The sequence below is a fragment of the Mesocricetus auratus genome, unplaced genomic scaffold, assembly GCF_017639785.1.
Source record: "Mesocricetus auratus isolate SY011 unplaced genomic scaffold, BCM_Maur_2.0 Super-Scaffold_100019, whole genome shotgun sequence".
In the NCBI taxonomy this organism is placed as follows: Eukaryota; Metazoa; Chordata; class Mammalia; order Rodentia; family Cricetidae; genus Mesocricetus; species Mesocricetus auratus.
Genome location: NW_024429200.1, coordinates 13,783,924 through 13,800,028, shown reverse-complemented (window position 1 = coordinate 13,800,028; position 16,105 = coordinate 13,783,924). Strand labels below are relative to the sequence as shown.

Below are 16,105 nucleotides of genomic sequence, written 5' to 3'. Positions count from 1 at the left end.
TTTAATTTATCTCATAGTCTGATGGAATCCTGAGCCGTTCATCGTTTTAGGTAATCTCCCTGTGGTCTGCTGAATCAGCATACTTGGAGATATGAGACTCTTTCTTGGCAAAGAAATGAGTATTACTTCCATCCCACATCTTTGCTAACACAACCTGGTCTTTCTAAAAGATGTGTGGCTAGAAATACAAACAGAGCCTGCCTCTACCTGTGTCTTTCATGGCAAGGAGAGAGCTGTGCTGCTTGTGGGCCACAGCACAGGGAGAGTTGAAACCAGCATTGCTCTCCTTAACGAATAGTATGAATCATCTTCCCAAGTGAAAATCTGCAATTCTAACCATGTGAGTATGGTGACATAAACAAATACACTTGACGCTGAAAGGTCATGGGTGGGTCAGTGGCTTTAATGGGAAGTAACACATGGGCAGAAAGATACTCCCCACTTGTCAGAATACCGTCTTCTTCCAGAACTGCTAGACATATCCCATATCTACCAACAGTTGGGTACAATGGAGAGATGTATAGTAAGTTAGACAACCTTTCCGAAAACAAAGGAAACTACTTAAAACCCAATGGTTTAGTAATACAACATGTTGGTACCACAAGGAGGAAACATAAATTTGCATGACATTTGTGAGCACTAAGCCATTATCACAACTAAACTCTAGAAACTAGAATAAATGAGGTGTGGAAAGAATTTAACAAGATGAAGTTACCTGTGGGAGACCATACAGCTAGCGTATCATAATTTTTCAATTTATGTTGAAATACATCAAAATAGAATATTGTTGGGGAGCTGTATATCATTTTTTTTTATTTTACTAGGTTACATCTTGTCTTAACTTACTGGGTGATAATGTTTAGATGCAGAGCTGGTTAACTCAAAGTTGTAGCAGACTGAATTCTCTCCTCCTGTCCTATTTTGCTGCACTCACCAGGGCTCTCAACTGTACATCCTGACAGCTACAGACATAAATGTAACCAAAGAAAAAAAAAACAAAGACACTCCCTTCCTAGGGATCCTAGAAGACTTTCCCTTCTATACCACTGGCTAGATGCTCTATCAACCACCCTTTCACCACATACTGGCCAGAAGGGTATTAGTACTATGATAGGAAGACAGAAGACAGGATGAAATGACTTGCATTAGGGGTGTGCTAAAACAAAGTTGCTCTATTGTTGTCTACTAGGAGACCCACTAGCCATAGGAGGCCACTTATACTACCTGTATCGCAACAATTTAAGTAAATAAAATGCTTAGCTCTGTTTGCACTAGACATGTTTTAAGTACTCAATAGTCACACAGGTGGCTACTCTATTGGACAACAGAAGCATAAAGCAACTTTACTCACCAAAGAAGGTTTTATTGGGCAGTTCTGACCAAAAGTAAGGGGAAATTTTGCCAATCAGCAAGCAGCAATGTCTACAACATTTTCTGTGTTACAATCAATAGGCTTTGTGTACAGTATATCTTTTAATTTTTCCAGGAGCCTTGTAAGGTAAATATTGTTATGCATTCATCTAGACTTGGGGTTACTAGCCACATATGCAAAGACATACAAAGTAAGGGATAGTTAAGGTCTTGATCATACTTAAATCTATTTCCAACTGGCATCTTCATTATTTCAGCATGTCAATTATATTCTTCCATGACATGATGCATGTTTCTCCTGGAAACATAATCTCTTAATTTTGCCTGAATTCCGCTCATGTTTTAATCTCAATATAAAGTTTATAACTCTTTTCCATTCCATACATTGCTTCTCTCTTCTGTGTGTTCCTATTCTCATTACTACTATGTTTTGGTGTAGGTATGTGGTTTAATAATTCATCTTTCCAAATAGCCTCTAAGCACAGTGAGGACAAGGAATGTTTCTTTGTTGTCCGTTAACACATCCTTAGTATCTTATAGGAGGTGTTTGACAGAATGTAGATTATAAATAAAATATGACATGGACTCATTCATTTACGTTTTAACAAAGCCCATTAGTGCCAAATGCCATGGAAGGACTGGATACAATAGGAGATGATACAAAGCTCCTACACTCATGAAGCTTTTGTTCTTCTAGGGCTGGGGAATTTAAAAAACCTCCAATAAGGAAATAAACATATGTAGTTTGAATTGTGTATACATACTTAATTCGTTTTTTTCCAAGGTGTCTTTTCATTAACTCTGTTATCTTGTCAGCAATAGTGAGGTCTCTTTAAATAGAATAAGTGTAATTATTTTAAAACAAAATATAGAGCAGGCCATCATTACTGACCACTTTATCTAAAAGTTAAAGGATTGTTAGCATACTTTAAGTTCGTAAAATGTAAGCTCTTCCTAGTAGCAACCTCTACACCAGTGGTCCTCAACCTTCCTAATGCTGTGATGCTTTCATACAGTTCTTTAAGTTGTGGTGACCCCCCAACCATAAAAATTGTTTTGTTACTACTTCATTACTGTAATTTTGCTGTTAGGAATTGTAATGTAAATATCTGATATGCAAGATATCTGGTATGTGCTGTGAAAGGATCATTCAACCCTTAAGGAGTTGCAACCCCCAGGTTGAGAATCACTACTCTAGACTGATGCCTTGATCTTCCTCACTTTCTTCATAAAGCACATTCTTTATTAATGGAGACATTTTGCAAACTATAGAATTCAACATATGTCCTAAGCAACTGAAACATTACCCAAACTCTCCAGTTTTTTCCGGTACCCCCAGGAAGCTCAGGTCAGTTTATTTTAGACCTCCTTTGCCTTTAAATATCTAATTTGTTGTTGATGGTGATAGTGGTTGTTATTTTTGTTCAGCTGGATAGTTCTGTATAGATGTATTCCTAAATGTTTGGGTTAATTCTCTTTTAGTTCATCGAGTGATTATATCTACGGCAGTTCCTTAACTCTCACCAGTTTGATAGAATTCTGAGACTGGACTTAAAACTGTTTAAAGGTTACTTATTTGCCTATATTTTCTCCTCATCTGAGTGTTTCAGTGGAGTATCCAAGACATCACTTGGACATGTTCAGCCACCACTTGTCCCTACTAACTAGAGCGTCTTCTTGTCTTTACAGGAGGAGAGTTCCACCAACTTATATCGCATTAATTAGCATTAAAGTGGGCATTTTATGTTTTGTTCATGTCTGGGAAACATTAACATTTACAGACCATTCAGGCGTCCTCACTTGGTAGCAGAATTATTTCCAGACTGAGATTTTCAATGCCACCCTTCGCTGTCAAGGAGAGTAATACAGATGGAATAAACAACATAGGATAGCCATTGGGAGACCTGGCCACTAAACCAAGAAAATCATTGGAGTTGGTCAAAGTAACTCAGCCCCATTCTGAGAAAGGCCTTCAGAGTAGAGACAGGAACAAAGAAAGAAGCAAGCATCAATCAGATTTCAGGCTTTCAGACAGTTAAAGGGCTTTGGATAGTTCACCGAGGCCACATGGAACCCAGTTTGTTGTTCTCCAACATGAAAGAATTGAGCTGATAGCTGTGCACCTCTAACTCCTGTACTTATGTGCACTTATGACTGAAAGTACATTTTCTGACATTCTCAGAGTGTCTTTTGTCCTTGATATAGCAAACTTTTTAATCTTCTTTACAGATTTTAAAAACACAGGTGCATCTGCGTGTATTTTGTTAAATTAAAGCTTTCTACCTTCAAATTTCCTTATGAGAACACACACACACACACACACACACACACACACCTGCATATTTTACTGTTCTACATACTTACTGAGGATAATGTATAAAGCATAGGTTACTGATTGAATAATTTCACATTTGCTGATGAATATTAAAATTTTTATTTATATTATTCTGTGCAGGCAGCATCTTGAGTTTATCTGTAATCCTTAGCACAACTGAATATTCTGCTCAGTAAGTTTCAGGTGGCATTGGTATCAATGTAAGCTAACTATCATGTCTCCAGAGCTCACTGGCATTTAAACCACCTGGAAACTGTTCAGAAATACAGAATAATCCATACCAGATGTACAAAATTAAATGTGCATTCTAAAAATGTGTGGGGGTAATTTGTGGGTAAATGCCTTTCTAAAGGTCCTGTTATATATAATGGCTCTTCCAAAGCTGATATTTAAAGTAGGTGATTTGTGAGTTTTGTTTTGTTTGCATTTTGCTCAAAGTTAATGAATAAGTAGGCAAACTAACTATAATTTAGCAAAGTAATCTCCTTATTTCAATGTCACTGGAATTGGAACTATAAAATCTTAGTCTTAGCTCTTCTCTTATAAATGGCTGGGAAACTGAAAACTACACAAAAAGCTTTGAGGTATTCTAGACTCACTAGCAAAAACCACATATATAATTGAAAGGCCATATGAAGACTATTAAAATATTTACCATTTTCTGTGTGATTGGATAACAACCAACTGTATTCTTTTACTTTTCTTTCCTCCACTTTCTAGCTAGTGATTTTAAAATCCAGGAATGTATTGTTGTTATAGGGGATATACCCTGCAGGCTCATGTATTTGAATACTGGGTTCCCGGTTGGAGATGCTAGGTTGGAAAACTTTGGAAACTTTTAGAAGCAAGCAAGGTCTTGATGAAGGATGTGGGTGACTGAGGTGAGGTAGAAGCAGGCTTAGGGAAATATAGCCCAGCACCATTTCAGACACAGTTCTTCTTCCCCCAACCTTTGGAATATAGTTACCTCTTTTTTATTTATTTCAATTAAAAACAAGCTTGTTTTACATGTCAATCCCAGTTCCCTCTCCATCCCCTCCTCCCCTTTCCCCCACCAACCTCCTGTCCTATTCCCTTTTTGCTCCCCAAGGAGGGTGAGTCCTTCCATGGGGGATTTTCCAAGTCTGTCATATCATTTGGAGCAGGGCCTAGACCCTCCCCTGTGGGTCTAGTCTGAGAGAGTATCCCTCTCTGTGGAATGGGTTCTGGAAGTCCATTCATATACTAGGGAAAAATACCGATCCACTACCAAAGCCTCCATATATTGCCCAGGTCTCCTAACTGACACCCACGTTCAAGGGGTCTGGATCAGTTCTGTGCTGGTTTCCCAGCTATCAGTCTGGGGTCCATGAGGTCCCTCTTGGTCAGGTCAGCTGTTTCTGTGGGTTTCTCCAGCCTGGTCTTGACCCCTTTGCTCATCACTCCTCCCTCTCTGCAACTGCATTCCAGGAGTTCGGCTCAGTGTTTATGTGGGTATCTTTATCACTACCTTATATGCCATCCTAGATTCTTCATCCAGTTGCTGATGGAAGTAGAAGTAGTCACAGCTCTTCTCTCACAACCGGTGAGGTCTAACAAGTCACACTTGTCAAAACTCCAGTCGCCACAGACAGCTATCCCAGGCTCTATGTCCTGATGGTCTGTACCCTCAGAACCATGAGCCAAAGTAAATCTTTCCTTTCTGAAATGGTTTCTCTTGAGTGTTTGGTTATGGCAATGAGAAAATTTGCTAAAAGCTACATAAAGCATCACAGAGGAGCAAACAAGAATATTTCTGTGTGGTGAAAATTATGAAACAAGTAAGAAAACCACTCGAGGATAAAATGACAAGGACAAATTCAAATAAGACTGCAGGATTCCAGTTACAGCTCTGAGTCTTAACACTTGGAGTGTTTTTAATAATTCACTTCCCTGGTTTCCAGTTTCTTTATCTAGAAGATTGGAGAATGATTTTGATTTTACATTCTCTCTCTGAGTTCTGAATCTCGTATTTCTGAAATCAATGCCTGTTTTGCCATCTCAGATGCACCTATTGGAATTCAATACAGAATTTGAGAAACAGAATAAATAAGTCATTCTGGGATTTTGGCTGTTTCACTTGCCAAGAGCAGAAGCAAATCGGCCAATGGCCACCTCAGAGTGCTAATACGCTGACACTCTTCCCGACAGAATCTTAGTCTGGTCCAGGGACAAATGAGACTACCAGAGCACACTGTAATTCAGAGTTTTTTATTATTATTATTTAGCTATTTTTTCATCCCGAATCACCAAATCAGATTTTGGAAATCTGATCCCCCTGCTAACTACTGGGTGCATACAAAGAGTCATGAACCAGAGTGAATGGAGCCGCATCCTCAGAGCCTTCCGTAGAAAATAAATGACTGCTGAGAGGTAGCTATCCTGGAAAACTTACCTAGTCACTCTGGCACTAGAAAATAAACTGACAGGCCTTTCCAGAAGCTAATTATTGTGCTTGCTATTTGGTTCACTGACAAAATTGCTTGTTTGTAGGAAGAAACATATTTGTGTATTGCTTTTTCCATTACCACTATTTCCATCATCATAAATAAGAATCAATAGGCCATTTCATGTAGCATATGTTCACCACCATTTATAACCTCAGTGTCAGCTATATACAGGCTAAGCTGTGTGCCCCAGTGGGCTGGCGGAGGATAAAAACAGAGCAGACAAGGGAAGAACTTGATATTTAAAATGATAATATGCATCCATGGACACTTGTAGAGGGGCACTGTTTGTCTATGGAGATGGAGCACAATGCCAGACACACAGTGATCTATTCAAATGAATCATCGAGTGAGTGAATGATGGGCGGACAAATGAATAAATCACCAGAAGGTTCTACGGAGGTAAGTGGAGTTCATTGGTCTTCTTGGGATGATGCTTTGACAACAGCAAGGGCATTTATAATTCCTGGCGCAGAAATAAATGCAGAGACACAGTGTGAGCTAAAAAGCAGCACACCTGTGAGATGAGAGCTCAAACATATGTACATGTCCCTATGACATTCACTGTTGGTCCTCACAAGAGAAAACACTAAGTGGAAAAGACAGCCATTAATGAGGCAGATGACAACTCTCAAGAAAACGTTCTTTTCTGCCAGTAGCAATGTTGTTAAACAAAGTAAAATCATAGAAGAGACTGATGAGAGGAAAGACACAGAAATTAAAAGGATATAAAATTGAGAACAATGGGGAAGAAATCGAGGCAAGGGCTGGAGTGAGAACTGTATGTGGAAAACGTGTGGAGTCCAGGAGACAAAGAAGACACACTGCTCAAGCCAGTCTGGATGCCTGGGTTTGGGAGAGGAGGAAGACACTAATGCTGAGAGGTGAATGGGGAAGGAGGGAGGGAAAGGTCAGATAAATGTCTGTTAAATAACAGCCATCACCACTGCTAACAAGTATAGGAGAGTCCTTTTTCTCTTCTTGAGGAAGACAAAGGGAATTGTAAGTAGGATTAAGTAGTGGTGACTTTCTAAAATCAGCAGCTCTCAGAAGCAATAACAACTACATAAATAGCTAAGTGGATGATAGGAATTACCTCACTTGCAGTTTGGCCAGCATATCAAAGCTTTCCTGAGACACTAGGGGGGAAATCGTCTCAAACTGTCTGAAGCACACTAACATTAGGAAGGGGATGCGCCTCACTGCTGGAAGATATTCTGTCTCCCGTAATTTAGTAAGGCAGACGCCGATGCTGCTGGGAAGCATACTCTTATCCATGTAAATATATTGCCAGCATCACCCCCAATGGAAGCAAATTGCTACAGTCACCAATTACCATAGACTAATATAAAATTTTGCTCAACACATACAACCCACAAGTCATGGTCTAAATGAGAGAGGGAATCCTTGGGAATATTTCATTCTTAGACTTCCTTTTCTCATTGTGAGTGGCTAAACAAGAACTTAAAAATTAAACTTATTTGGGGGCTGGCATTCAGGGGACAACGTTCAGTGATCAGTTCTCTCATCCTACCTCGTAGATCTCAGGGGTCCAACTCAGGTCACCACACTCGGTGCCTTTTCCCACCGATCCATATCTGTGGCCCTAAACATAGTCTTTTTAAAAACAAAATTTTGAAAGTAATTTGCAGACCCAGAAACCTTTGCTCATGAAAATACAGTAGTTTTTCCTCTCAAGTACTTAACCACTAACATGTTTTATCATTTTCCCTCCTTCCCCAAAATAGAGAAGAAAATGGATTATGGCAATAATTTAAGGCACAAAAACCTTTTCTTAGAGTTTGCAAATGTTCACAGGTTACTTCCCTAAAATTGCTCATTAGAAAACACAGACAAGCTACTTCAGTGTTCCCCAAGTGGGATTTGAATGAAAATTTTACTGACCCAGTTCCCTAAGCTATACATCCATAGCAGTTAGACACCACTTTCATTGCACTAAAAGTAGTTCTAATTGAACAAATTACCACATTTATAACAATATTCAAATAATCTGGGGAAGTATGAAGCAGACCTGCGACCAGAGCTTCAATCAACAACAGAACAGCTCAGAATTGATATCTGAAAGAAGCACTAAGTATACGTTCTCTAAAGATGCCAATAGTAGAAGTGCACACCTCAGTTTACTTGGGTAACAGAAGTTAGGAAAACCTGGTGATTCATCAAACAACCCAGTAATAACATGTGTGATAGGTTAGTAACTAATTTCTTATCATGCACATGCACACACACACACACACACACACACACACACACACACCACAAGAAAACATAAGTTTCTCTGGTATAGTTTCACAAGGCACAGTTTAACCAGTGGGGTCTGAATTTGTACATAACCAAATGGTAATGTTGCAAATGCAGTAGTGTGGGGTGAGAATACATATCAGTGAGAAACACGTGTCACTATGTAGAAGTTCTTGCTGTGGCTTGAATCTGGGCTGTCCATATAGACCCACATCTTTCCAACAGTTGGTTCTCAGCTGGCTCTGCTAGTGTGGAAGGCCCTGAAAACTTTAGATGGTAGGGACTAATAGAAGGAATTATATCAGTAGAGGTGTGTCCTTACAGGCCACAACCAGTTCCTGATCCCTTCCTCAATCTCCACTTCCTGTGTAGCTGCTATGAGGTGAACAACCAACCTCCTTATCCACATGATCTTTCCATATTATCTGCTTCACGCTGGGAGCAGGATCAATGGAGCAGAGCCACAGACTCCATTGGAATGGCATCTCTGAAAACTGTGAACCAAAGCACATCCAACCTGGCTTGTATTGTTTTGATTAGGTTGTGGTTGTTGTTTTTCACTGAGATGAGAAATGTAATAGATGCCCTCTCCTTATAAAATTGTATTAGCTGGCCTTTGCTGGGCATACAGCCTGTCACACTCTACTCTGTATATTTCACCTGAGGACCCACCTTTGCCTTCATCTTGGATGCATACTTCCAAATTCTTCTGGTGGCCAATTATACATTGTACGTGGAGGCATGCTGTTTTCTGAACTTTATTCATAGCTAAGTTAAAAACTAGCATTTATTAATCATTAAATTATCCCCTCTGGTTTTATATATATATATATATATATATATATATATATATATATATATATATGCGCCAATGTATACTACTTCCCCCAATTAAACACCATTATTTAGGAGTAATACTAGCCTCTTACTGCCTGCCCTGGAGTTTCTCTAGGAAGCTACTTTCCAATTTTACATGAAAATGTGCTAATGTGGTGGAGCCTTTTCAAACCTTCAGTCATTTTTTCCCTCCAGTTTTCTTAGCATATTTTACTTTTTTGCTAAATGTCTCTTAAAGGCATCTTTTCTTCCTCTATTCTGTTCTATATACCCCCCCCCAGAGTTTCTGTATCTCTCTCATGCTTCTTCTCCCTGGTCCACACACACCTCTGCAGCTTTGAATGCTGTGTCTTCACCTCTGCAGACTAAAGATAATCTCAGTGCTCAGTTCACTTCCCTCCTGCAAGCTCACTCTTCGGTTGCCTTTTCTGACCCACCCCTGCCAGTGCTAGTTATGGTTGTTGTTCTTGTTTGTCAATTTGACATAATCTAGGGTCAGGGAAGAGGGAACCTCAATGAAGAAGATGCTTCCATCAGATGGTCCTGTAGGCAAGTCTATGAGGTGTTGTCCTGATTAATGACTACAGTGGGAGACCGGGAGTGACTGATGTGGTGTTACGCCATGGCAGTTGGTCCTGTTTTGTTTATGAGAAACAACTATAACAGAGAGAAGCCAATAAGCACATGTCTTCATGGTCTCTCCTTCAGTTCCTGCTGTCATGTTTCTTCCTGATAGGGTTTTCATCCCTGGCTTCCTTCAGTGGTGGCCTATGATAGGGAAGTGTAAGCGGAAACAATCCCTGTGGTGATACATTGTTTATGATCTAGCAAAATCCTGAAGATCAGAGAAGCAAAGCAGCCAGCCAGTAGCTACCTCTACCAAGGCTGCAATGGAGGTCCTGTCTTTCTGACTGGAAACTGAATCTCTGTACTTCACTGCTCCCCACCAAGTCTGAGAATCCTAGGCTGCCCTCTGAGACTGCACTGAGCTCCCTGTAGTCTCTCTAGTGCTGGGATTATAGGCACATAAACTCTGTTTCTCTTTTGGACTGATTGAATCTCATGTAGCCCTGGATCGTCTTAAACTCCCAGAGATACATCTGCCTCTATCTTCTGAGTTCTGGGATTAAAGACACATTGCCCAGCTTTTATACCTAACTAGTGTAGTTGGCTTTGCATTCTGATCTTCAGTGGCTTTATTAGATCATAAACAATATATCACCACAAAACACTTTCCTCCCAAAGTTGGTTTTGGGAGGAAAAAACAAACTCAGACACCACCCTTGAGTTTCCTATCATTCTGTATCCTTTCACCTATGAAAAATGCATTTCTGCCCCTTTGTCTAATTTCAAAATCTCTATTTCTGACTTTATTTGAACTTTTAGGGAATCCATATAGGGCCTCAGACCTTATGTTACCACTCAGTGGGAAATTGCATACACTGTATCAGAATTAAACCCGAGCAAGTTCCCAAGTATCTATTTTTTTCCTGTTGTTTTCTCAGTCAGTTAATTACATCAGCTAATTTCCCCAGACTTCCCCATCAGAAATTCACCATGCAGAACCTCATCTCTTACCCTGTCTCAGTGCTAATCACCATGTACTAAGAATACCTAGCCCAAAGCCTTCAACCCCGGAAACTCTGAAGACCACTCCTTCCTCGTTCACACACGCACTGTGATCCATCTCTTTTATTGTACTCTCAGACTCTAGCTTCCAAGAGGTGTTTGTTTTCCCTGCAATGGAAAGAAGCTCCTTCTAGCTTTAGCCCTTGCTGTCTTCCTGTATTCACACGGATGACATCTTCACATGGTAGCAAGGTCTACTCCTCTCAAGTGTCACCCCTTTGTCAATCACCCTTGAACCACACAAACTGCTATCCTCTCTCCCAAGTTCCATCATGTCTCACTTTCACATTGGCTTTTCTTTCATTTCTCCTAAATTTATCTCAGCATCTGGAAATATTGGTTCCTTTCATACTTACTTAATTCATTCCTGTCACCTCAGATGCAATGTGTAAATTTATGAACATGCATCTTCTCTCGCTTCCCTCCATGCTTGGCACAGGAAACATGAAGTAGATTTCTTTGCATTAATTTTTGCATCTTCATATGCTTTCTGATTATATGTCTGTGATAACATTTAGCATATTACCACTTCATTTGAATAAGATGTGAGGCAGACAGAAAGTAAGGCATCTCAAAACATAGGTGAAGAAGGAAAATCATATCCAAAGATATATAGTTTTCAGTGTCATTAACCCTGAAGATTTTGGGATTTTTTTAAAACAATGCTAAGAATAATATATACTCCTTAAATATCAATTTCAATATGTTGGTTTCTAATTATATCACAGATATTTACATTAACCTTATATTGTGAGCTTGTTAAATTCACTATTTAGTAACTGCTAAAGTTCCCACTTCTATGTAAACAATCATGCTATCTGCAAATAAAATAGTTTTATTCTTGCATTTAAAGAGGGACACTCAATGATTATTATTTTAAGTACAAGCTATAGAAACTAAAAGCATCAGAAATCACAGCTGCCAGGGGGATAGCTGTGATGCTAGATGGAGAATAATAGTATAATAGAGGAACACATAGTAATAGTTTAAAAACACTTGTCTTACAGCAACTTATGATCAATTACTTCACTGTGTTTGAATTCCTGGAAAATAGTACCATATCTTGGATATCTGTCTATAAAATACAAAATACATTAAGGTACTTTCCCAAAAGAAGACACTTAAACCACATTACTCAAACACAACTGAAATACCCCAATGCTGCCCACATGGTATATATTTTATGAATGGTTGTTGATAGAGTATAAATACCAATGAACAAGCTAAAGTTTATTGAATGATGTGCTCATGTTCAAACTTGCCAAGGAAATATGAGACAGGAGAAAACAGAGGATTCCCTATCAAGAAACAGAGAAACTTCTTCTCTTGGTAATGTGAAAACAATTATAACAAAGGAGACTCAAGTGTCTACCTGTGCATTTCTTTATGTGACTGTTTCTCTTCCCATGTGACCCCAATTTGCATCCAAAATTCTCCTCCCAAAATTCTGCGAACCACACATTTCTTCGATTATTGGCAAGAGTTCGGCTTCTAAAGTATCGATCAAACCCTATATTAGAGGAAAAAGGTATGATTTAAGTATTCATTCAAAACCAAAACTAAATACCACCATAACTTTTAAGAAAAGTTTCATTGAAGAATATTTATAATATATTATATATGTATGTGTATATATATTATACATGATATATATAATATATAGTATATGTGTAACACATGTGTACATATCTGCATATGTATATGTATACAGTCACACACACAAATACACATATACATACATATATATGTATATATATATATATATATATATGTAACAAATGAATAATTCCTAACATGAATTGACACTCCAGACTGTCACTTCAATCTGTATGCCTCTTGTATATCCTATTTTCCTCTATTCAATAGGGCAATAAGAACTGATACAATCATAAGAGTCATGCCTAAGTAGTCTAAATTATTAGTTTTCTCAGGTAACCACTTCATTTAGGGGAAGGTATCCAGAAACAATGCTTTACCCCAGAGGATAAGGTTAAAGATAGGAATTTAGGCTATTGTTAGGAATATTGGGAGGATATTTGGGAAACAAACTGTCCATATTTAAAGTTTCCTCCAAATTTTCTGTTTCATTTGTTTTTCTATAGGGTCAATTAATATGCTATATTTAGTGTTTTAATCAAACTCTTTCTCTCCAACAATATATAACCCTCATAAATGTCCACAAAAGTTAACTGCAGTAACAAGCATGCCTAATTTTAGTAATAGTGTTCTTGCACAAGGAAAAAAATCTTTAAAGTATACTTTTAAGCATGCAATGGTTGCTTAGTAGAAACGACGACTGCGCAGAAAGAAGTGCATGCTCCATTCAGAATCATCAATTGTTAACATTGAATGTTTCATTCTTTTATTTTCCTTCAGTGTTGCAGATTAATCCCAGAGCTATAAGGACCCTAACTAAATTCCTGGCCACTGAGCTATGTCCTCAGCCTGCATCTGAACTTTCATTTGACTGAAATAAAACAAAATATCCTTATTGCATCCTTACCATCAATTGATGTTCTTTTGGGCAAAATTGTCACGGCCCCTTCCGCGATCTCCTCTTGCTGATAGACAGGTGCTATTTTGGATCCCCAACTATCTGAGCCAATCCATAGAAAATGCCCACTTTGGTTTAATTTTTTTGCGGCTTCCAATATCCTCCTATAGGAACAAAATGAAATAAGTCATTTATTGAGGAGCACCATGATTTTGAAGCTCATAACATCAGTGCTGAGGAGTGAGTGTGTCTTCCAAATTCCATGTATCATGGACACTTAGTTTTCCAACTCATATGTTAATAGTTTGCTGGTGGGATTCTTGGGGGGTAATCAGGGTTGAGTAAGTCAGAAGTGTGGGATCCAGGATGACATAAATGTCCTTCTGAGGAGAGAAGCAAAGCTAGAGGAAGACGTTTCTCTGAATTGCTGTATGATGCCCTCCATGTCTTCACCCAGAAGACAGGTCCTTAAAAGCTGCCAAGAAGCAGCTAGAACAATACTCTTGTGTCTCCAGAGCTAAGAGCCAAACATGCTTTTTTCCTTATAAATTTCCAAGTTCGAGGTATTCAGTGATACCCGAAAAAGAGTGAAACCAATACAACCATTTTCATAAAGTTAAAAGCACTCAATAGATCGCTGTTAAACAATTAGTTTATCATTCTAATTGCTTGAGTCTTAACATCTCCTAAAGGAAATGCAGTTGAAACTCCAGCATGCGATAATTGGGCTAATCCTTAACCTGTGCTCATCACTGTGTCTCCCATTCTGATTTAACTTATCTCACTGGGTTGCAGGATTTCCTCTGTAGGCACTGCTGACACAGAAATGACAAGGCTGCTGGGCCAGAAGCAGAAGGCAGTCTGTGGGTGCAAAGGAACCCAGCAATTCTGCTGAATCTCACAAGCCCTTTACACAGTTCATAAGAGATGTGTGGAAAGGATGCAGGGCACAAATCTTATCCTATATCATGCAAAAAAGTAACTCACCTGATGTCATCCTCATTGGCAAACATAATCACTGCACGAGCATTAGGTGTTTCCAGCAGGCGTTTGATAATTTTTTCAAATTCTCCAGGTCTTGGTTCACGTGGGATTTTCTGTGATTGAGCAATGCAAACACCACCTGTTTGAGGGGGAAGAATTTGTTTCAGAGAAAGTACTTATTGAATTAAAACTTAATGAGGTTAATTGCACTGTAAAAGCACATGATTTACTGCAAAATATTGTCTTTCAAAACAGTTGCAACTCTGGTCTATTGAAAGTAATTATGTCTGTTTTTTTATTAATATATGCAGTAAGTAAATAACGCCAATATGGGTTTAGTTTCCTTTCCCAAATTTAAACATTTTGTTGTTTTTCATGGTGTTGATTTGGAAGGTTTAGAAAAGTACTGTAACCTGTCTACCCTCTGTGAGGCAGTCCTGGGGATAGAAGGGATACTTTGCATTTATTTATTATAAAACTAAATGTGGGTGATAAAATATGTCTGACTATATATTGTATGTGAGGCTGCTAGGGAATAGGCAAAACCTTTGCCTGATTTTCTTTACTAGTGGATCTAATTTAAACTTAATTTTCTTTTGCTTCACACTTCAGCAGACTATATTGTGGGACAAATAGTCTTCAAGGCTATCCAACAAGTCTCAAAGATTCAAGCCCTTGCTTGACATAGGCTTCCATCATACAAATCCAAATAGCTATTTAAGCCAAACAAAAATAAAGGGACAAAGGGAGGGGAAAGGATAGAAAGAGAAAGAAGAAGGATCCAGGACTCTTCCTTCAACTTTTTCTAAAACAATGAGAAGCCAAAGAAAAGTTTAGACTCTGCCTCTGAGACTGGATAGGGGTAGAAGAAAGGTTTTTTTTTTTTGTTTTCCTAATTGCAATGGAGCAAAGACAAAAATATTCTAACACTGGAAGAGAAAATAGAATTAGCTATAGGTTTTATTGCATTGTATCTTGAATGAACTTTTTTGAGTCAGCTGAGAATGAAGTTGATATTTGTGACACTGCTTCAGTAGGCAAAGATATGTTTACTCCCCAAAACTGACAATAACCAGTTACCCAACAATTATTGACTGCCATTATATATTATGCAAAAGATCCTGCAAAGTCTGTCTAATCTAGAAGATACCATATAATCTGGAGACAGATATTGCAGTGAATTACAAAAGTAAGCGATGTAATAGGAACAAAGAGGAAAGAAAATGAGAGCTTGAAAAAGCCAGGTTTCAAAGAACATGCTTGCACAGTCACACACCCCCATGTGAGTGAAAGTGAGAGATTCATAATAGAGTACAAGATGTGAAAGAGCCTAGCTTAACGTAAGCCTAGAGTATAAATGGATTAAAGTTGAAGTTGGAAAGAATGGCCAGGTTCAAGAACACATTTGTCAGGATTGTGAAGGACTGCATATAAAATATCCATGCACTGAAACTTAATCTCTAGTGCAATGCTATTCAGACAAGGTTGTTGGGAAGAAACTGAGTAATAAGGATTGAGCCCTCAAGAATTGAATTAGTATCCTTTCTTAAAGAAGAAATAAAAAAGATGAGATGGTAGAGAAAGAGAGAAAAAGACAGAGAGAGAGAGAGAGACAGAGAGAGAGACAGAGAGAGAGGGAGGGAGGGAGGGAAGAAGAGAGAGAGGAAGAAAGGAAAGAAGGAAGAAAGGAAAGAAGGAAGAAAGGAAGGAATGAAACAGAGAAAGAAA

At 38.6% G+C, this 16,105-nt stretch overlaps 1 protein-coding gene across 6 annotated transcripts in view; it reads right to left on the bottom strand.

Moving 5' to 3' along the window:
* Grm8 (glutamate metabotropic receptor 8) overlaps positions 1-16,105 on the bottom strand; it is an 865,501-nt gene that overhangs the window by 417,425 nt on the left and 431,971 nt on the right. For all 6 annotated transcript variants that reach the window (XM_040728578.1, XM_040728576.1, XM_040728575.1 and 3 more), the window contains exons 4-6: positions 14,381-14,516; positions 13,403-13,557; positions 12,272-12,409 (exon numbers count right to left, since the gene is read on the bottom strand). In XM_040728578.1, the coding sequence (XP_040584512.1) occupies positions 12,272-12,409; positions 13,403-13,557; positions 14,381-14,516 (429 nt within the window). The remainder of the gene's footprint in view (positions 1-12,271; positions 12,410-13,402; positions 13,558-14,380; positions 14,517-16,105) is intronic.